This window comes from Monodelphis domestica, chromosome 1, assembly GCF_027887165.1.
Source record: "Monodelphis domestica isolate mMonDom1 chromosome 1, mMonDom1.pri, whole genome shotgun sequence".
NCBI lineage: Eukaryota > Metazoa > Chordata > Mammalia > Didelphimorphia > Didelphidae > Monodelphis > Monodelphis domestica.
The window spans coordinates 82,027,650-82,049,806 of NC_077227.1; the positions used below are offsets into that span (position 1 = coordinate 82,027,650).

The following is a 22,157-nucleotide window of genomic DNA, read 5'->3' on the forward strand; positions in this document are numbered from 1 at the left end:
GACATTAGCAATAGTAAGGTTAAAAGGAAAGATTAGTATAAACCAGGACTAGATCAGATCTAAAGAAGCAGCAAAAGAAGAAAGGAAATGTAGCTAAAGGGTTCCTAAAGCCTCAGAGGGAAATGGAAGAAGTAAGAGATAAGAAATGGAAACCCAGGATACTATAGGAGCCCAGGAGACTATAAATGAAGTAGAAGCTTTATGAAACACCACTGGTGTCCTTGGGAAAGGAGAGATTTTTTTTTTAAACTTGGAGGGGATGTAACACAAAATTAGATTAATAATTTTAGATTTTAAAATTAAGGATTGGAAATTTTTTAAAGAAATGTTACAATTGAGTGATCAAAATTCTGAGGACCTTGATTCTACAGTTCCTTGTTACTTTTTTCAAATTCATTGTAGTTCATCAATTTTACAAATATAAGGAGCTAAGATAATGAGGGAAACTACATCTTGCTAAAAATCTATCAACAATGAAATTATTTAAGAAATTTATAGTGAGTTTTTCTGATAAAGGCTTAATTCCTTAAATATATGGGGATCTAAGTCAAATTCATAAAAAATAAGAGCCATTCCCCAATTCATAAATGGTCAAATGATATGAACAGACAATATTCAGAAGAAGAAATCAAGTTATGTGTAGTCATATGAAAAAATGTTCTAAATCATTATTGATTCAAGAAATGGGAATTAAAACAACTCTGAGGTACCACCTCAGAACTATCAGAACTGATATGCTGGAGGGGATGAGAGAAAATAGGGACACTAATGAATTGGTGGTGGAGTTGTGGACTGGTCCAACCATTCTGAAGAACAATTTGGACCTATGTCCAATGGGCTATAAAATTATGCAAACCCTTTGACCTAACACCACAAGGTCTATTCCTCCAAAAAGATTAAAGAAAAGGGAAAAGGATCTTTTTGAACAAAATATCTATAGTAGTTCTTTTTGTGGTGCTAAATAATTGGAAATAGAGGGGATTCTCATTAAATGAGAAATGACTGAACAAACTGTGTTGTATAATTGTGATGGCATATTATCATGCAATAAGCAATGACAAGGAGGATGATTTCAGAAAGAATATGGGAAGATCTATATGATCTGATGCAAAATGAAGTAAGTAGAACCAGGAGATCATTGGACCCAGAAATAGCAATATTATAGTGATGATCAACTGTGAAAGACTTAGCTACTCTGATCAATAAAACGATCCAAGAAATTTCAAAAGATTCATGATGAAAAAATGATGTCTACCTCCAGAGAGTGAACTTATGAGTTCTAGGTGCAAATCTAAGTATAATTTCCCTACTTTCTCAATTTTTCCTTGCTTTTTTTGCAATATGGATAATCATGGAAATATATTTTACATGATTTCACATGTATAATTGACATATTGCTTACCTTTTCAGTGGGTGGAGATGGGAGGGAGGCAGAGAATTTGGAACTCAAAATTTAGAAAAGAATGTTAAAAAAAACAATAAAAAAGACCAAATGTAAAGTGTTTCACCTTTTGGATTTGGATTATTTTTTTTTTATTTAAAGGGGGTTAGAAACAAATAGTTTAGAGGGAAAATTCGTGAAGGTAGATGATAAAAAAGTATGTGGAGAGAAATAATTCTGGGAGGACTTAAGGAGAAAACATCCTCTGGGGGAAAAATAGCAAACAAACAAAAAATCTTCTTGAAGGCAAAAATGACCAAAGTATCTTGTTTTAAGGCAGAAAATTTACATATGACTATTATGAGGACTTTAAAGTTGCTAGCTGGGACACCTTGATAACTTTTAGCGACTTTGGGAGAATTGTATACTGCCTTTTTATTGTGTGCATGACAGAAAGTAAATTTTCTTTTCTAGACTTAAGGTAGACTTTGCTGTGGAATAAGAATCAGTCAAATAGAAGAAGCAGAGTGGGGACAAGAGAAGCAGAGAAGGTAGAAGAACCCAGAAAAGTAGAGGAAGAATACAGAAGCATAGACTACTCCCTCATGCATGAAGAGAGCCAGAACCAGTTAAGTCCACCTGGGCAGATGACTCATAAACATGCTGCCAAGCTGAGAATGAGAGCTGAGAAAATTGCTTAGAACTTTCCTTGTCTTCCGTTGAGCTGCTTGGAGGAAGACAGATCGTGACTGGGAGCTACTGATTAGAGGAATAGTTTTGCTGCTGGTGCAGATTGGAGGAAGAGGAAATTTTTGCTGTTAACAGGGGAAAGGAAATGCTGGTCTGGCTTGCCCTGCACTACCACCTATCTCTTGAGAAGAGCAAAACCCCTCAGAGGTTTGCCAGCCTTGCCACCTGTGACTTAAGAGGAGGAAATCCCTCAGAGTACAGCCAAGAGAAAAGGCATAAATAGCTTTGCAGATCCAAGACATAGGGGAACTAGAAAAGAGCATAATACTTTTTCTTAGATCCCAGTTAAGAAGTGGTCCAAATACAGCAGTCAAAAGTGGCACCCCGAGTAGAAAGCCTTGTCCTATTCTTTAAAGACATCAAGGTCCTCAAAACCAGTGTTTCAGTCATGAGTCACCCTGGGCAAAAGGGCAATCCCTACTCACGTGTCTCTTTGCTAAGTTTCTGTATAATTTATGTCCACCCTCCCTACATATATTGAGTGCATTAATGGGAAAAGTATGACCTATGTTTGTGAATTGACTGTTATGATCATTTTTGCTTCAGAAATTTCATTCAGAAATGTTTGATAATTAAGAATTAATGATATAATGAAGGTTAATTTGTTTAAATGGGAAGAAAATTAATTGGGGTTCAGGAGCTTCAGTTGTGAGTTGTGGATGAATAGCTCCCTAACACCAGGGATCCTGAGATTGAATTATAGTGATGATTGGGTAGCCTCCCCTATCTTCCATTGTGACTCTAGGTTGGGTGAGCAAGCTATCTCAGAGAAAAAGAAGAGAGGAGAGTTGATGATAGGGTGACATGTCCATGGGCCACATTGATTCTATACAAGTCATGGATTGAACCCCCAGCACTGTAAAACTCTATTATTAGATCATGCATAGTCAGTCACAAATTCAATAGTGAAAGCAAAAATGTAAGTACTAAGAAGGAATAAAACAGAATCATTCTCTGCTGCCATATGCAAAATGGCTACAACCCTCTGTAGAATCAAGGGGGACTGTAATCTAATCTGTTCCCTATCTATGGAATCCACCCCCAACTGTAGAAGAGATACATAGCCAGAAAACTCATGATCCAGTGTAAAAGTCTGAGATTGAATGCTATCTATCAAAAAGAGTTCCATTGGTGTCTTTTGGGAAAGGCTAGAAGACTGAAGTTTCTTGCTCAACTGCTGCAGTTGTTAGAATTCTGCCAGGGCATGATTAGGTAGCAGAAGTACAATTCTATATGCTTCCCCTTATGTCTTCCAACTCTGATCTACTCTGTTTTTTAACTGCTATTTCTTCTCCAGTTGGCTTCCTTTCATTTCTTCTCTTCTCTTCTCTTCTCTTCTCTTCTCTTCTCTTCTCTTCTCTTCTCTTCTCTTCTCTTCTCTTCTCTTCTCTTCTCTTCTCTTCTCTTCTCTTCTCTTCTCTTCTCTTCTCTTCTCTTCTCTTCTTTCTATTTTCCTTTCCTTTCCTTTCCTTTCCTTTCCTTTCCTTTCCTTTCCTTTCCTTTCCTTTCCTTTCCTTTCCTTTCCTTTCCTTTCCTTTCCTTTCCTTTCCTTTCCTTTCCTTTCCTTTCCTTTCCTTTCCTTTCCTTTCCTTTCCTTTCCTTTCCTTTCCTTTCCTTTCCTTTCCTTTCCTTTCCTTTCCTTTTCTTTTCTTTTCTTTAGCATGTGCTGCCTGATATGGGCAGCTAGGTGGTATAGTGGCTAAAATGCCAGCCCTGAAGTCAGGAAAACATCTTTCCTGAGTTCAAATCTGGCCTTAGACACTTACTAGCTGTATGACTTACTAGCTGTCTGATATATTAATTCCAATTTCCAGTCATAAAGGGCAGTAAGATTCCAACATCTTGGAATTTTCTCCTACAAGGAAACTCCTTTGCCTTCTCATTATGGACATCTGACGTCAAAGTAGAGAGGTCACATATTACATTAAAAAAAAAAAAACAACTCTTACCTTTTTACATTGTTAAAAATAGTCATTAGAATGAATATATAGAGTTGGGAAATTCCTAAGGGAAGAACTGTTGATAAACATTTAAAAAATATCTTACCTCCTGCCTTAAAATAGATATTAAGGCAAAAGAGCAGTAAAGGCTAAGCAATTGGAGTTAAGTGACATGCCTGGGGTCACTGCACAGATAGGAAGTATCTGAAGTCAAATCTGAACCTAGACCCTCACAACTCCAGAGTTGGTGTTCTATCCATTGTTACCTAGCTGCCCCAATAAACATTTTTTCAGGGTTCTTCCTGACTGCTCAGGCAGTTGTGGCCCCTCCATATTTGATGACTTACAAAACAAAACAAAAACCTACTGGTCATTGTGGCCAATCATACATGCTCCCTGATTGAAGAACTCAAACTGATTTATACTCCAGCTAATTCAACAACATCAAAATAGATTTTGTGGCTTTTTTCCTTCCCTACCCCCACTTCTGTGTCCTCAAGAATTTTCCATTCTTTCCCCTCATCTAAATATTTAAATTCCTATTAGTTTGTACTGCATCATAATGGTACCCACAAATTGTCCCACCATTCTTTGCTCTGGTCAGTCACATCTGGAACGCTGTGTTCAGTTGTCACATTTTAGGAGAAATATCGACAAGTTGGAATATTACCAGGGTGGTGAAGACATTTCAAGCCTTACTTTTTATGAATTGGTTGAAGGAAGTAGGAATGTTTAGCCTGGAATAAAGAAGACTCAGGAGAGAAAGAAATGATTGTTGTCTTTTAAGTATTTGAAGGGCTATCATGGAAGATGGAGTAGATTTGTTCTACTTGGTCCCAGAAAGCAGAACTAAGAGCAATGGATGGTAGATATAGAGAAGTAGATTTCAATTCTGTAGAAGGAAGAACTTTCTAATAATTATAATGGGGGACAGATAAATGGTAGTGGATAGAGCCCTGGACCTGGAGTCAGGAAGACTCATTCATCTTCATGGCCTCAGAAACTTATTAGCTGTGTGACCCTAGACTTAACTTAACCCTGTTTGCTTCTGTTTCCTCATCTGTAGTATGAGCTAGAGAAGGAAATGGCATAACCACTCTAGTATCTTTGCCATGAAAACCCCGAATGAGGTCATAAAGAGGCAGATATGTCTGAAACAACTGAACTATAGCAAACAGTGAAATAGTTGTTATCCTTGTGGTGTAGTGAATTCATGAAATCAAGTTTTTCTAAGAGAGAATCTAATAGTAGAACTGTAGAAATATTACTGAATCTTGCCTTTACTGTTTGATTTTAGTATAAATTCTGAAACCTCTGTAGAGGCACCTTGAAGCCATGGCAAATATCTCTATGCAATTGTTTGTTCATAGAAAGTAGAAGAGATGGAAGGTGATCATCCATTCAAGTTCATAACTAAACAGGAATCTCCTAACCTACATGATTAGTGATCATCCAGTCTTTACTTAAAGACCTCTTAAAGAGGAACCCACTACACTGTGAGGCACATATTCCACTGTTAGATATAATTATTAGGAACCCTAAATTTGTCTCTTTGTGATTTCTACCTGCATCTGACTTCCACAGACAAAGAGAACAAATTTAGGAATTTACCCCTCTTATAGCCCTTCTACTACTCAAAGATAGTTAAAACATCACCAAAGTCTTCTCTAGGCTAAATATTCATAGTTCTTTCAACTATTTCCCATATGGTATAAGATAAAATCCCTTCTCCATTCTAATTTTCCTCCTTAGAATATTGTTTAATGTGTCAGAGTTCTTCCTAAAATGTGGTGTCCCTAAGTGAACACAGTGGTCTGATTAGGGGAGAGTATATAAGATCTATCATATCTCTAGTCTTGGATGCTATAGACCTCCTAAAATTAATCCAGGAGAGCTCTGATCATCTAGTCTACATCTTATCATTTTTCTAGTAGAATAGCATGAGCGTCTTTGTCAAATATACTGATAGGACATCCCTTGATCCACTAATCTAGTAGTCCAGTCAAAAAAGGAAATGTAGTTATTCTGGCATGACTTCTTTTAATGGAAACCATGTAGTGACTATTTCGGTTTCTAAATGTTCTCTGATCATTCCTTTAGTAATTAAATCCTAGGCTTGTTCCAGGGATCAAAGTCAAGGTCACTGGCCTGTAATTTGTAGACTATTCTCTTCTCTTCTTTGAAAATCAGGGGAATGTTTGCCTGTTTCCAGCATTATGCCACTTTCTTTCCCCAATGAATGTGATGTAGTGGAAAGAATATTGAATTTGGAGTATAGATAACCTGGGTTTGAATTCCAATCTTGCCACTTACTATCTTTTTGACCTTGGGCAAGATACTTGACACTCCTTGTATTGATGTCAAGTTTCCATATCTGTAAAATAAGATGATTACAATAGACAACCTATGAAGTCCATTCCAGTTCTCAATCTGTGTTTTTTTTTAATTCTATTCTGCATGGATCTTTACAAAGATCATTGTTAGTGGTTCAGCTATCCCTCTGCCAAAGTCTGTCAGTAGCCAAGGATGTGGTCTATCTAGTCCTGGTTATGAACTCATCAAGTGCAGTTTGATGCTGTCTTATCTCCTTATTGTTTTGGATATCAACACTCCATGAGATATTTTTGTTCTGTTCTTTCCAGGTCAAAGACCATTCTTCTTCACAGAGAAAACAGATATAAAATAATAACTGAGCAGTTCTTCCCTTTTCTCTATCCTCTTTTGGTACTATCTCATTTGTCTCAAGCAGAGACCAGCCCTTCCTTTGTTCTTTCTCTTTCCTCCAATATAGCTACAGAATATATATATATATATATATGTGCATATATAAATATATATAATTATTATTATCATTAGCTTTCCTCTCCAAACTCAACTAGTTCTGATGGGAAAGAAAAATAGAAGGTGTCTAAAAAGATGTGGCTGTACAGGGAACTCACCAGCCATTTCAGATTTTGAGAAATTTAAGTGCAGATTATAGAACCAAGGGCAGATAAAGAGGATAGAGAAGAGTAGTACAGTCCATAAGAATATCATTAATAGTGCTAAAGATCACAATGGATATAGAAATCCATAGACCAATGAAAAATACAAAACTATTCTCAATCCTGTGTGGTCCACTTCTGTGTCAGCAGAGACAGAGTTAGAAAAGTGGAAGAAAATGGGATATAGAATGCTGAGAATCACACATTTTTAGACAATCTTTAAATGTTAACTTAGTTATTGGTATCCTTTATAAGAAATCTTTCCAATGCCTAACATGCATGGCTAGCTCGACATCTTCATTCAAAACAAAATCAGAAGACAAAAAGAAGATGCAGGTGAGTAGGTTCTTCTTGAAAAGCCAAATAGAGATTTTTTGAAAATTAGATTTTAAAAAACAACAGGAAACTATTTCATAGACTCATTTGGTTATCTTGTAGTCAAGTGTTCAGAATAAATATTTGCAAAAATAGCATCTGGAAAACAATTTCAATGTATGAACCAGTATCTGATACTGAGGATGAAGAGGAAGAGAAATTCTACCAAGAACTAGATAAAACCCTACGTATTAAATCAATATATTCCTTGGTACTCAATATCTTAAATGCAAAGGTGAAGGTGTCAAAAATCATGTTGGAAAATATAGTTCAGAAGCAATGAAGAAGAGAAAACCACAGCTTGTAGGTCACACAGAAGCCTCATGCCTATATATTATGAATGAGACAAAATTTGGGAGGCACTGTAGCAACCATCAAACAACATCATAAAAAGGAAATTGCTTATATTTTGCCAGGCTCATTACTTATTATTGATGTGGGAGTCATTATTGATTGATCTGGTTTGTACAGTAAGACCACTGATTTGTTAGAGACAAAAATCAAAGTTAATTACAAAACTAGAATAAAAATGAGAAAAATGTCAGATGCAATTAAAAACAACTCCAGCCTGAACTATTTAGACATATTACTAATGCTGAAAAATGGAATATGGATAGTGGAAAAACTATTGACACCAATTAAAAGGATTTCATGTGGAGGTTTAATTGATTTAAATTTCAATTGTCATGACATGAAGATCATATTAGCATAGGAACCACTTCAGCCAACTATGACTGATAAAGTCAAAAATAACAATAGGAAAAACAAAAAATTTGAAGAAAGTTTAGAGAAATATCCAACTAAGTAAAATCTTCCTTAGGACATCTAAGAGTGAAACTTGGAAGAAAACAACAAATAAAAATTAGAAAAGATCGGTAAGGACTTTCATAGCAAATTCTTTTAACCATCAAGGATAGAGGAATCACCATATTTGGACTCTAACAATGCTGTCTTAGATGTGTATCTTGATAAAGTAAAAAATAACTCAGAAGAAAATAAAGATGGAAAAATCAACTGGGCAAGACCAAGTATTTAGAGAGCAGGTTTATGCTAGAAGTGATGCAATTTTGAGAGTACTGAAGAATTGATTGTTAAGATATCTGAAGGGCGAGAAAATAATTAGGGATTTGGGAAGTCTTGGACCGCATTATAATTAGCCTTAACAACCAACCTATGTACCCACTTTCCATTCTAAACCAAATTTTCATGAGAATTAATCCACCCACATATTGGGGATATCCTTGAAGAAGATATTAGAAATTGGTAGACTTGCAACTAATATTAGACATTTTTAGCAGTATACACTGACTGAAAAGTGCAAAGAATAAAAGATTCCACTGTGTCTGCTTCTAAACTATAAAAAAGCAGTTGGTTCGGCATAAAAAAATGACCCCTTAAAGGCTCTCCTCTAATAAGATGTCTCTTGTATATATGTCAAAATTATGCAAGATTCTTTTTGTAGGAGATTAACTTGTTCAATGACCCTATCATTATTAATATCAAATAAAGCATAAAAATAAGGGGTTAGATACTTGCCAAAGGTGTTTGCCATTGTCATGGAGGAGATCCAGGGTAGAGTACTGGTTGAAGAATGATATCATGTAAATGGTAAGGTCCTCACAATATTCTTATTTGCCAGTAACACTGGGTTGATTACATCATGCTTGGAAGCATTGTGTAGCCTCCTAAATGAGATCCATTATTGCTCAAGAGTTTGGCTTAACACAGGAAAAACCAAGAGGATGAAAAATGCCTATTATTCAGACTGTTATTCTGTTCAATTGATAACCTATAGAATTTGTCCACCTTTATCTTTTTCTCTGTGCCTCTATCTCTTTCTCTCCATTATTCTTATCTCAGGAAGAATTTGCAAAAGGACATGAGCTGGGTCCAGAATTAATAGGAAGAAGAGAGTAACGAAATTGTCTTAGGAAATTACAAAGCTCTTTTAATTACTCCAAGCTTCTTCTTGAAACACAGATCTATTTTTTAAACACCTTGATGGCTGCAAGTCATGGGGCACTTCAGATTCCAAAGAATTGGAATTGGGTGTAAAGTGGATATAATCAGACTGTAATATATTTCACACCTGGAATTAGGCAGAAACAGTATAAAGAAATACTATTAAATAAATGTGTGATGGGCTATATGTGTAGCAAGAGTAAAGGGTAATTAATGGACAATCTTTATATTTTAATAGTTATCCTCATAATGTCAAGAGGACATGTGAAATGTCTCCACCACTTTGGATAGACCCCTCTGAATAATTTAGGAGACTTTAAAGATGATAGTCACATGGAATGGGCAAGCATGAATAGGTTGTTAGGTGCATCATTGAAGAGAATACCCACATTAATGGGACCATAGATTTCATTGGGAAGTACTCCACTGGAGTAGTAAGGATTCCCTCTACCAATGCAGCTTAAAATCCCACTCCACTTTGGGAGCAGATGGCCCACATGAGTGGTGCTATGAAAAAAAAGCCCAAAAAAACCCAAAACACTTTTCCTAGCAGCTGATCTCTGATATTAAACCTTTCCAGACTTGGGCTGGTCCTCAGACAATAGATACCTAGACTACTGCTAATGGAGCCTTTCCAATTTGGTAGGAAACTCTATTAATAGCTCATAGTACTAACTAAGGTGGGATCATCTCCATTCCCCAATGAGGCAATGAAAGAGACCTTTCCTGGAAGATAGGATCATGCAGAAAAGAACCCCCCCCCAAAAAAATGAATGTCTATTCTTTTATGTATTAGCTATGTTTTTTCTCCCTAAACATGTTGCTAGGAAGGGTAACATATACTGGATGACAATGGCAATCCAAGAGGGTAGTGGGAGGCTAGAGCTTTGGACTGAACCTAATAAGATGAAATCTACTTAAGATAAATGTAAACTCTTTCTCTTGGATTCAAAAAATCAATTTCACCAGTGTAACATGGGGGAAACATGGATTGCTAAAAGTTATTTTGGAAAATGGATTTAGTAGAAAAGGAGTTGTTTTTTTTTTTAGTAGATTGCAAGCTCAATATGAACTGGCAAGGTGATGAAGCAGGCACCCTTCCCCCCAACAACAACAAAAAAACCCTAATATGATCTTGGGTTTCATTAATGGGTTCTAGTTTCCAAGGATAGAACACTCCTACTACACTCTTCTCAGATGTTATCTGAAGTATTGTGTTCAATTCTGGGCACCACAGTTTAAGAAGGACATTTATAAATTGGAGGGTGTCCAGAGATGGCAAACCAGTATGGTGAAAGGCCTTAACTCTGTCACACATGAGTATTATTTGAAGAATCTGGGCATATTAACCTGGAGAAAAGAAGACTTGGAGTGGGGAAGGGAAGACACAGAAAGTTTTCAAGTATTTGAAGGGCTATCCTGTAGATGACAAATTAGACTTATTCTGTTTCACCCAGAAGGGCAGAACTAGGAGCAATAAGTAGAAATTGAGGAAGCAAATTTAGACATAAGGCCAGAAAAGCCTTTCTAATTTATTAGAGCTACCCAAAAAGAAGGCTAGATTGCTTCTGGGGAAGGTGGTTTCCCTTCCTTGGAAGTCTGCAGATAAAGGCTGAAAAACCACTTATCAGATATGGTATAATAGAGATTTCTTTGATGTATGATTTGGAGTAGATGTCAACGGAGGTGCATTCTGATTCTCAGATTTGTGTGATCTTATCTATTTACTGCCTATAGTTTAATTCTTTTAAGGAGCCTTTATTTTTAGAGAAATGATAACTGGTTGAAAAAGGAATAAATGGAAATGGTCTAGAAAGGGGAGATATGTGAGTAGTAAGTGTGGGGAGGGATAAACAGGACCCTATTCGTTTTTTTTTAAACAACTTAGGAAGCTGATAATTATTTCTGAAGTTCATATTTTTATTTTTCTTCTAGTTTGGGATTGTTTATTTACCTCTGCCAAATTGTTGGTTGATTCATAGATTCAAGGAAAGATCAAAGAGATAAATATTTCTAGATTTTCCATGGGGACCAAGTTTGCAGCCCTTACACAGCCAGAATCTCCCTGGTATAAATAGGAATATTCTCTATTTACAACACCTTCTCTATCTAGTTTTTGAAGTCTGAGACACTACATCCAAATCTAAGATCCATGCTGTACTTAAGAGAATTCTCTTAGGAGCTGGAAGCCTTTAAGTGCATTAAATCATTTCACAAACTAATGGTGATTTAGTCACACTTCACTCTCTACAAATTAGAGTTAAGTTCCAGTTACTACTCCCTCCCTTTAGGGGATTTCAAAGAAGAAAAAAACAGTCTATATCCAAGAGGGAAAGGGACCATATTGCCATAAAAAACACTCTGCTCTAAATTGTATTCACTCTTGAAATCTCCTTCTTACCCACTAAGCTTAGAGGGAGAACATGGTGTTAATGATTATGTTTCATCGCTGACTTTCATGAAAAATACGAATATAGATAGATGAATTTGCTTGAGCAAATCTTGTTAACTACAGTCTTACGTGGAGACATTACTCTGAATAATTTTCACAGAATCAATTTTTAATTTTCTGTTTGATCATTCTATTATTCCCATTGGCAGATTTTTCCTTTCTCCTTTTCCAAGAGTGTAGGGTTTTTTGTGTTGTTTTTTTCTTCTTCTTCAAAACAAACTGGCAGTCTCAGTCTCACATGATTCTTTCTCCAATCATTGCCTGGAACTTAAGGAGGAACTGTGCCTGTTTCCCTTTGTACCCCAGCCTGACATTTCAAAAAATACCTCCCATCTTGACTTCTATGCTCAGGAATCCCTGAAAGTCTGCAAAAGCATTTGGTTCCACAACAATAATAAAAAGCCAGATTAGTGGAAGAGGTGATAGAAAAAGGTCATTTCTTTCCTTTTTCCCCCCATAGCACAATAGGGAGCAATTAAATTGCCTTTGCATCTCAATGAAGTGATTTGAATGTTGACAAGCATCTTGTCCCAGGATAGGATACACCACACATTTGTTTTCTAACCTATGCTAACAATTTAATATCTCTTCCTCAAAATAATTGCAGATCACAAGTAATAACTGGTGTCTCCTGCATTTCTCACCTTGCTGACAATGCAGTCAAACATTGCTAGAACCTCCAGTCTTTTAGAGGAAGCAGTGACTGCCCTGTTGCTGTGCTTTCAAGGTTCCAGAGGGTCTTCCAGGACCCTCGACCCCATTTAATGCTTGTCTCACCCATTTTCTGATGACTGAAATTACATCCTTAGCATCTTATTTTTTTGGCTCAAGCCTTTGTTCTTTATTAAAGTGCAGGAACAACACTTAGAACCTTATCGTTTACTAATACCTTCGTGTGAATGAGTTGATCAGATACTTGCCTGACTCCTTAAGAGGGAGAGAACAGGAGGGAATTGATAGCTAAAGGGGGGCAAAGCTGGAGGAGCCAGGGAGGAGAAGGACCCTGGGCTCAAGAATAAACTTCACCTACTTTACAGTGTCACAGAGAATCAGCTCTGGTACCAATCTACCATTTTGGGGCATGTCAGAATGAGTTAGCTGAGGGCATAGAACAAGAGTTACTTGTCCTTTTGTTGTTCCTGAAATTTGAACTGCTTGTAGAAATAAGGGTTGGAATGTTCCATAGGAACTCAGAGCATGGAACACTGAAGCATGGCACATTCTCCAAGTAGGCTATTTAAAAACAAGTCACTTGGCTTCCCTCTGTGATTCTAAATAAGTGTAATTGCATTATCTGAGCAGCCACAGTAACTATTTCCATAATGTTCTACCACATCTGTGCCTTCCGAGGCTAGGTCTACACAGGAAGAAATGGGGTAGAGATTTGGTAATTGGTTTATTTGATCAATTTCAGCTGTCTTTATGTAGCTCCTATCCATCCAGGGCCAGAAAAATAAAAAAAAATTGGACTTGTATTGACACTTCTATTTTGAACGTTTACCACTAGATTAACCATCCTCATTAGGGGCTTTTAGAACAATAAAATATTATTTTAAAAACCATTCGCTCACCCCCACTTACAGTTTCTGGGGTAAAAGTAACAACTAGGAGCACAATTCCCAGATACATTTTTTTAAAAAACCCTTACCTTCCTTCTTGGAGTCAATACTGTGTATTGGCTCCAAGGCAGAAGAGTGGTAAAGAGCTAGGCAATGGGGGTCAAGTGACTTGCCCAGGGTCACCCAGCTGGGAAGTATCTGAGGCCAAATTTGAACCTAGGACCTCCCTTCTCTAGGGCTGGCTCTCAATCCACTGAGCCACCCAGCTGCCCCCTTCCAGATACATTTTTTTAAAATTCCATAGAAGCCATTCTGTCATTGCATAGGAGATGACACTAGAAGACTTCCTACTCTAGGATTCTGTGTCAAGTAAATCTGTTGCTCATTGAAAGTAATTAGCCAGCCAATGGTCATTAACCCAGATACCCCCATAACATCAAAATAACTGGTTGATTTAATGACTTAGGTGAAAAATCTCAGCCCAGCCAGCTTTTTGACATCATAGAGACAAAATGATGGCTTGGTTAGATGTTTTACCTTTTATACTGGTTGCATGGACCTGGGCAGATGGGCAGCTAAAAACCTTAAGCATCCAAATCAATCATTGCCTTCAGGCCAAAAGCATCCCTTTTGAACCCTTCACTATCCAATTAGGCTATCTGAATGATCCAAAGCGTCATATGTTTATGATATTTCCACTTTGTTCTGGGGAGACAAGCCCTGAGCTTTGTTTTAAATGTGGGTGCTAGAGAGGGTGAGCCTTATCATGTAAGTCCCCTCCCAAATGTTACAATTGAGAAGAAATAACCAGCTAAATCCCTACCACCAGAGAACTGATTTCTTGGTCAAATGTTATTTTTTGGAATGTTCTCAGGCATGGACTTGAATATGTTGGTCCCTGGTGGCCAACTCAAAACACGCAGCCAAGGCAGCTACTCCTTTAAATTGTTAAAGATTAGCTAATGAGCAAAAAAAACCCTGTCAATTGAGAATTCTTAGCAATGTCTTTAATTCTCCATGGGGAGAATGGCCAAATTTGTCTCTTTTCACTTGGTAAATACCTTATTGCAACTGCGTGCTTAATCTCCCTGAGAATCAACATCTTGAGTGCATATGTTGTCATGATCGGGTCTGTATTGACTAATTCAAGATGAAAAGACAGAATAACCCAAGTCTCAAAGCCCAAAATGAAAGTGAAATAGTGCAGTGAAATTGGGAGCAACGTTGCAATGGTCAATCAACTTCAGCAATTGCCATTCAGGTCCCCAGTGGAACAGGTTAACAAATAGGCGACCACCCCATCCGGGCTGTGCATTCTGTTTCCAGTGGGAGATGATAAAACCCATTTCTTTCTTATTTTGCCTCTCCGAATGCACACATACATGTTAGCAAACACATCCACGCCTTTCCTAAGACTAATTCTTAGCTTTTTAGGGACATGTAATCAATAAGATATAATAAATAATCATGATATAAATATTTCTCACAGGAGCTGCAGAGATGGTGTGAGCAAAAAACTCCCTTCTAAGATTTCCGTAAAACCAGATCTCACAAAGGATCTGAAAGAAAAAGAAAAGAAAAAGAAGCTTATGTTAATCGAGTTTAGCATAACAGTCACTATATTAAAGCCCATTTTATGTGACACAATAAGATTCCTTCCCAGATGAAGTCACAAGCAAGAATCTGCTACAGGTTTCTCCTAACAATGAACAGAAAAATCTGAAGGGTTTTAAGATCAGCTAGAAGAGGAGGAGAAGCAGGATTTTAAAATGCAGCCGGACTGTAACACTGTCAGAAGGCTTGGCATGCAAGAGGAATTTTCCTCCCCAGATCATCCTTCTGTCGGCATGTACAAAATACCCAATACACTGGTTTATGTTTAAAAAACAAGAATAACATAAATGAAAGAACAAAATGCTTACGGGCCTTACAGTGAGATAACATCAGGAGGAACGCTGCGTGGAATAGATCTGGCATTTTCACATAAAGCATTATCTTTGGTGCAAGTACACAAGGCAGGACATTTTGGCTTCGTTGGTTTCTTCCCTTCAGTCAGCAAAAGCATAGATAAAAAGCATAGGAAATAAGCAATTCTTTTCAAGGGGATGCTGCTGGCACTGCTGGGACTTCCCATCCTTTTGATCTTTTCTGCTTCCATCCAGTTGAAAAAAATCTCCCCAAGCATGAACAGAAAGCTTCTGGATTCAGAGGGTGATTGTCTTGCTCTCAGGCCAAGTCCAGAAAAATTCATCCACCCTTTTCGCTTTGCCTCTGTGCCTGTTTTTCAAAAAACAGGGACCTGCAGCTGATTCGTGAGCTGCTCCTCACTCAAGCAATGCACAGCTCCGAGGGAGAGACCTGTGAGGTGCTCTAAGATGGGGAGAATCCAACTGGCTGGAAGAGAAAACAGACTTGCATCACAGCGACAACACTGAGGCGCACACAGCATTGGAGGGCAAAGTGATGTAAGAGAAAATAAACAGCTTTCTGCTTTCACAGGGAGGCCCTTTAATTGTTACCAAAAATAGGGCAGCATGATGGCTTATTAGTGGGTGGGTGGGTGGGTGGGAGCAGTCATCCTGCACTGGAGCTCGCTGCAATCTCACAAGAAACCTTGGGGAATTGTCTTTCCCCATGGCGAGCAAACTCAGAAGTGAAGCTATATTTAAAGCTGACACCCGCTGGAAAATGAAGTTAGAACGAAAGTCTCCCGATTATTGGAAAGCCTTTGGACGGTTCCTTTTATTCTACCTTGTTCAAGTTCTCTTCTAAAGAAAAATGAGCCCCGGGGGAATAATGATCATAAAGTATTATCAACGTTTGCGGATCAATACCTCGGGGTGAGAAGGCATTCTTGCGGAGGAGGGGTGCTGGGGGAAGGCTGGACAGATTACAGGTATGCCTCACTTTCCCCAAGCAAAGTGTTTCCTGAAAAGTTTCCTGTAAATCACATTTTTGCAGATTGAATTCTATTTTAAATGCCTGAATGAAGCTTCCTTTATTAAAAAAAAAAAATTGGGAAATTAGGCTGCAAAAGGGAAGATTTCTTTTTTATGTGAATGAAGCACTTTTTTTTTTTTTTCAGCAAAGGGGCCCAGTTTTCGAACCAGGAGACTTGGGTTCAAATTCTTTTACTCCCGTGTTATGTGACTAGGAGCCAGACCCTTCATTTCCTCATCTACAAAATTGGGATAATGATATTTATTTTTCCTACCTCACTGGGTTATGGTAAATATAGAAGAACACAGTAGATTCCACCCAGCCTATCTCCTTCATCACCTTGTAAGACCCCTGTGCTCCCTCCTCTCCCATTCAGCTGCACCCAGACCCTGAGCATTCTATATGAGGAAAGTGCTTTGTATTTTATAAGCACCCACAGTCATCATCATCATCATTGACATTAAAGGGCACTTTAATGTTTGCAAAGCTCTTTATCCACATGATTTCATTTAATCATCATAGCTGGTAGATAACACAGGAGAATTAGATATAGTTCTAGACATAAATATAGACCAGGAAGGGACCTCAGAAAACATTTAGTTCAACCCATTTCTTTTACAAATGAAAAAACTGAGGTCCAGGAAGGTTAAATATCTACCCATGGTCACACACATAGCAAATGGCAAAGGTGAGATTTGAACCTAAGTCTTTTGTCTTCAAATTCATTGTTCTTTCACACTGTACCCTTCTGCCTCTCTACTTATCACCATTTTACAGATGAGGAAACTTGAGGTTCCTAAGGGTTAAATGACTTGCCAATGTCCATAGCTGAGATTTAAATGCAGGTCTTGCCGAGGCCAGGTCTCCATCCACTGAACCAAAGTGCTTCTCACAAATATGAGTTAATATGATTTATTTTGAATGTGGAATCTGGAGGCAACTAGGTGGCTCATTGGATAGAGAGCCAGACCAAGAGACAGGGGGTTCTGGGTTCAAATCCTCAAGACACTTTCTAGCTGTGTGACCCTGGACAAGTCACTTAACCCCCATTGCCTAGTTCTTACTGCTCTTCTGCCTTGGAACCAATACATAGTATTGATTCCAAGATGGAAAGATGGTAAGATAAGAAAGAAAGAAAGAAAGAAAGAAAGAAAGAAAGAAAGAAAGAAAGAAAGAAAGAAAGAAAGAAAGAAAGAAAGAAAGAAAGAAAGAAAGGAAGGAAGGAAGGAAGGAAGGAAGGAAGGAAGGAAGGAAGGAAGGAAGAAAGGAAAGAAAGAAAGGTGGAAAGAAAAAGAAAGAAAGAAGGAAAGGAAGAAAGAGAGAAAGAAAGAAAGAAGATGCACTATACCAGGAGTCTAAAAATCTGGGTTCTACCCAGCTCTGCTAAGAACTAGTTGTATGACCCAGAGCATGTACCTTCTCCTTTCTGTGCCTTAATTTTCACCTGTAGAATGAAGAGGTTCAATTAAATGGTCTCTTGAATTCCCTTCCAGCTCAATCAACATTCTGTGATTCTGTAATACTATAAGATCTAGAAACCCCACCTAGGACAGAATATTTGCTAGAAAGCATAGATCTGATATTTATAGTGAAATCTCTATGTGTTTATGGTCTCATCAATATGCACACTCCCTCTAATGATATAGTTCACAATCCATCTGAGAATTCATCCTGTTCAATTATTTCCATGAATCCTCTAGAGAGCATCTAACAATACCCCATTTTTCTAACAATTTTTAAAACATTTGTGCAATAGTTAATGAATTAAACCCTCAATTTCACTACACTATTCCTTCTTTCCCAGTCATATGCCTTCTTAATGATGCCTTTTCTACCACTTGGATAAATCCATCATTGGTAATATATTGCTAAAATATCAGACTATTTATACTCATTTTAGTTTTTTGGTTACTCTTTGAGACACCTACAATTATGATTCCCCCCAGGATGAGATTCTGCTATGTCTCTCAACCCTATAGCCTGACCAGGAAAACACTGATATTTAAAAGAGGAATTTTGGTTGCAAGGATTAGCTTGAGAAAGGTGGTACAATTTCTCTGATGTAATCTAGACTGTTGTTTTCTTTCCATTCCATTCTGGGCACCATTCATAAATAGTCTCTAGGGACCATCCAAGTTATATGGACTAACTCAATGGTCTACCCACAATTCAGGCAATAGCTATTCTTTCTCCCCTTGCATTTCCCTTTAGCTATGGGATCAGTCTGTTTTAGGTGGCTATGGATCTCTTAAGGGAGGTCCTTTGGTGTCAGGAGCTCAATGCAATCAACTGGTCATCTGCAAGAAAGAACATCTAGAAAACATCTCTTCTGACAAAGAATCTCTCTTTCTTTTGTATTTTTTAAACCCTTACCTTTTGTTTTATTATCAGTTCTAAGAAAACAGTGAGGGTTAACTGGGGCTAAGTGACTTGCCTAGGGTCACCGAGCTAGGAAATGCCTGAGGCCATATTTCCAGATCTGATGCTCTATCCACTGTACTACATAACTGCCCCTTTCCTTGGTCCTTTGTGTAAGACATTCTCCATGATTGTGGAAGTCAGTTCATATTTCTAAGTTTTATATCTCACTTCATATTGGTAACCAAGATTGTTGGACAGTTATCTCTTCAGTGGCCACTGTCAAGGAATCTTTTATAATCTTGTTATGGGGTGCAGATGTGTACCCCTGGGGTTCAGGAAGAATACCTTTTGCAAGAATGCAAGACTCCAAAACTTAGCCTAAAAACAAAAAGAGAAATTTATTAATTTAGAAAGTAATGTTGAGAATGGCCAGGAGGATAGCAAGGTGGAACAGCAAGATGGGGAGAAGTTCCTTGGGAGGACAACATGAATGGAAAAGCTGTTCCCCCAGACGACATCAGTTCTGGGGATTTTATATTCTTTACAACAGATGCTATGTCATGGTGTGGACGTGACCTAGAGTGCTAGTCACTCAGGCATTTGGTGGGGTGAGGTGGTCATCTGACTGGGGTCTGCCTGGAGGCATAAAGATTCCTTAACAAACAGATATCTTGAGATGTAGCCTGATAGGATTGAGGTGGGGCATGGAGATGCATCTCTCTGTCCATAATAGTTTGCCTGAGTTTCTGGGGGTACAGTGCCCATGTCAATCTTAATGTATAGATGGAAGATACTTCATTGAAGAAACACTTCTTGAAACTTTATTTCCTCTATTAAGTCAAATGCTTTTGTGTAACAGAAAAATAATAAACACAGTGGGATTATAGATTCTTTATGAGACTATAAATTATATATATATTTTAGGCATCTTTAAATATTTATCCCCTTCCATCTCCTTGCTCTCTAGACCATGGCATTGAGAAACTGTAAGCTTATAATTCAGAGAATTATCCACCAGACTTTACCTATTCTATTTCTGTTTGCAACAAATTTACTCTCATACACAGAAGAATCTAATAAAAATGGTCCAGGGATGGATCCTAGATCTTGACTGCACTGGTGAAAGGAGTTCTGGGTAAGGAATTTCCTGTGCCAACTGATGTCAGCACCTTCTCAGCAACTTTTAGCTGAAGGGAATTGTCTAGGGTACTGATGTCACCTAGCCAGTATGCGTCAGGGATAGGACTGTAACCCAAGTCCTCTTGGCTCTCAGACCAGCTCTCTGTCCACTATTCTCTGCTGCCTCTCAAAGACTTTACAGAAATAAGAAAAAAGGCAAATGGTTTGTTGTTAGTGATATCTCTCATCTCCATACGTTTTGACGTTTTCTCTTTTTGTGATATCTGGAGGGTCATCTTCCGTACAGATTATCTGTCTTTTATTTTGTTGAGGGCTATTTCCACTCCTTCAAACAGCACATTAGGTTCTGAGATATTCTAATCTAAGCATAGCAGTTCCTCTGGAACCTATGTTGAGAATAAATTGTTATGGAAATGCTGGTAGATCTGTTCCACTTGATAGCTATTTGTTTTTTTCCTTCCAAATGCATCTTTATGTCTTCTTGGGATAAACTGGCTCAGTTAACTCTCTGGCCAAATTTTTTTGTAAGGCTCATTTCCTCTTCCTTTGTTTTTCCTTATTTTATGAAGTAATTCTATCCATGATCTTCCATAATCCTGTTCTAAAATGTTTTGTAAGTAAATTTGTATCCTAAACCAATGTTGCCTTCGATTGTTATGTTTCTTCACTTGACAAGATTAAATCTTTGCTGCCTGAGGTGGTTTCTGGTATTTTCAGGCTTTCAGTTTCTGGTGAATATCTTATAACAGTTTAATTTCTCTATGATATAAGTATATTGTGGTGGAGTGGGACAGGAAAAGTGGGGGAGAGTCTTTGAGTTAGCAGGAGAGAGTGGGACATACTTCTCTCCTCCCAAGATCCCATTTGAGTATTCTGGAAAACATATATGAAGGAGTGGTGCCCCAAACAGCACTGAGACGAGTATGGAGGCATGGCAGAGAGAGGGGATGGCACTGAAGGGGCCTGTTGGGCAATCAGGTGGTTTTGTTAACTATCGGTTTTTGGTCGTCTTTATCTGCTGGATGAGAATTCTGTTGTGAAAGGTATTTAGTACTGATGGAGGCAGAGAAATATAAAAGTTGAGGTATTTCCAGGACAAGGTCTTCTCAGAGTCTGACAGTGGACTAAAACCCAGAATTCCTGACTCTCTGTGTGGTGTAATAACTGATAACTTGTTACTTTTTTTTTTTAAGACAAAGACAATTTATATGGCAAAAACCCAAACAAACTCCTTAGTTTGGTCATTCAAGGCCCTTTACAAAAAGGCTTCATTAAACCTTTCCAGTCTTATCTCAAACCACTCCTTTTGCATGCTCTATATTTCAAGTTACTGATTATCCTCTGAAACACATCCCCTATTCTCATGATTCTGAAGACAGGCATATACCATTGCCTTTGTTTGAGATGTCTTCTTTACAATTTCCAACTAGTAAAATCATGTCCCTAATATAAGGCCTACTTAAAATACTTTTCCATGAAATCTCTGAATTTCCTAAAGGCAAGTATTTTTTTCTTCAAATGAGAGTACAGATAGAGTAGAATGTAGGAATCATAATCTAGTCTGATTGGAATGGAGGGTATAAGAATAGAAGGAATGTGAACTGAGGCTAGGAAGGTACATTGGACCTAAGCTGGAGGGCCTTAAATGCTAAACAAAAGAATTTGTATTTTGTTCTTTGGGAGTAAGGAATCATGGAAAGCTTTTGAGCTAAGATGATGCATTAGGAAAGTCTTTTCGATGGCTAGATTATAAGGAATAGAGAGAGAGAGAGAGAGAGAGAGAGAGAGAGAGTCAGAGAGAGAGAGAGAGAGAGAGTCAGAGAGAGAGAGAGAGAGAGAGAGAGAGTCAGAGAGAGAGAAAGAGAGAGTCAGAGACAGAGAGACAGAGAGGCAGAGAAGAAGAAGGGACACAGACAGAAAGAGCCACAGAGAAGAGAGACAGACACAGAGAAGAGAGAGACACAAAGAGACATAGAGAGAGAGAGAGAGAGAGAGAGAGAGAGCAAGAGAGAGAAGAAGAGAGACATACAGAAAGAGACACAGAGAAGAGAGAGACAGACACAGAGGAGAGACACAGACACACACACACACACACACACACACAGAGAGAGAGAGAGAGAGAGAGAGAGAGAGAGAGAGAGAGAGAGAGAGAGAGAGTCAGAGACAGAGAGACAGAGAGGCAGAGAAGAAGAAGGGACACAGACAGAAAGAGCCACAGAGAAGAGAGACAGACACAGAGAAGAGAGAGACACAAAGAGACACAGAGAGAGAGAGAGCAAGAGAGAGAAGAAGAGAGACATACAGAAAGAGACA

General features: G+C 38.0%; 1 protein-coding gene across 2 annotated transcripts in view; it reads right to left on the bottom strand.

Moving 5' to 3' along the window:
* Positions 1–16,173, bottom strand: part of LGI1 (leucine rich glioma inactivated 1) — a 56,389-nt gene extending 40,216 nt beyond the window's left edge. The window contains exons 1-2 of one of the 2 annotated variants that reach the window (XM_001367147.4): positions 15,335–16,173; positions 14,891–14,962 (exon numbers count right to left, since the gene is read on the bottom strand). In XM_001367147.4, coding sequence (XP_001367184.2) covers positions 14,891–14,962; positions 15,335–15,654 — 392 coding nt within the window. In that variant the 5' untranslated portion in view covers positions 15,655–16,173. The remainder of the gene's footprint in view (positions 1–14,890; positions 14,963–15,334) is intronic. The other variant, XM_016428386.2, reaches the window with a different exon arrangement.
* Between the last annotated feature and the right edge of the window lie 5,984 nt (positions 16,174–22,157).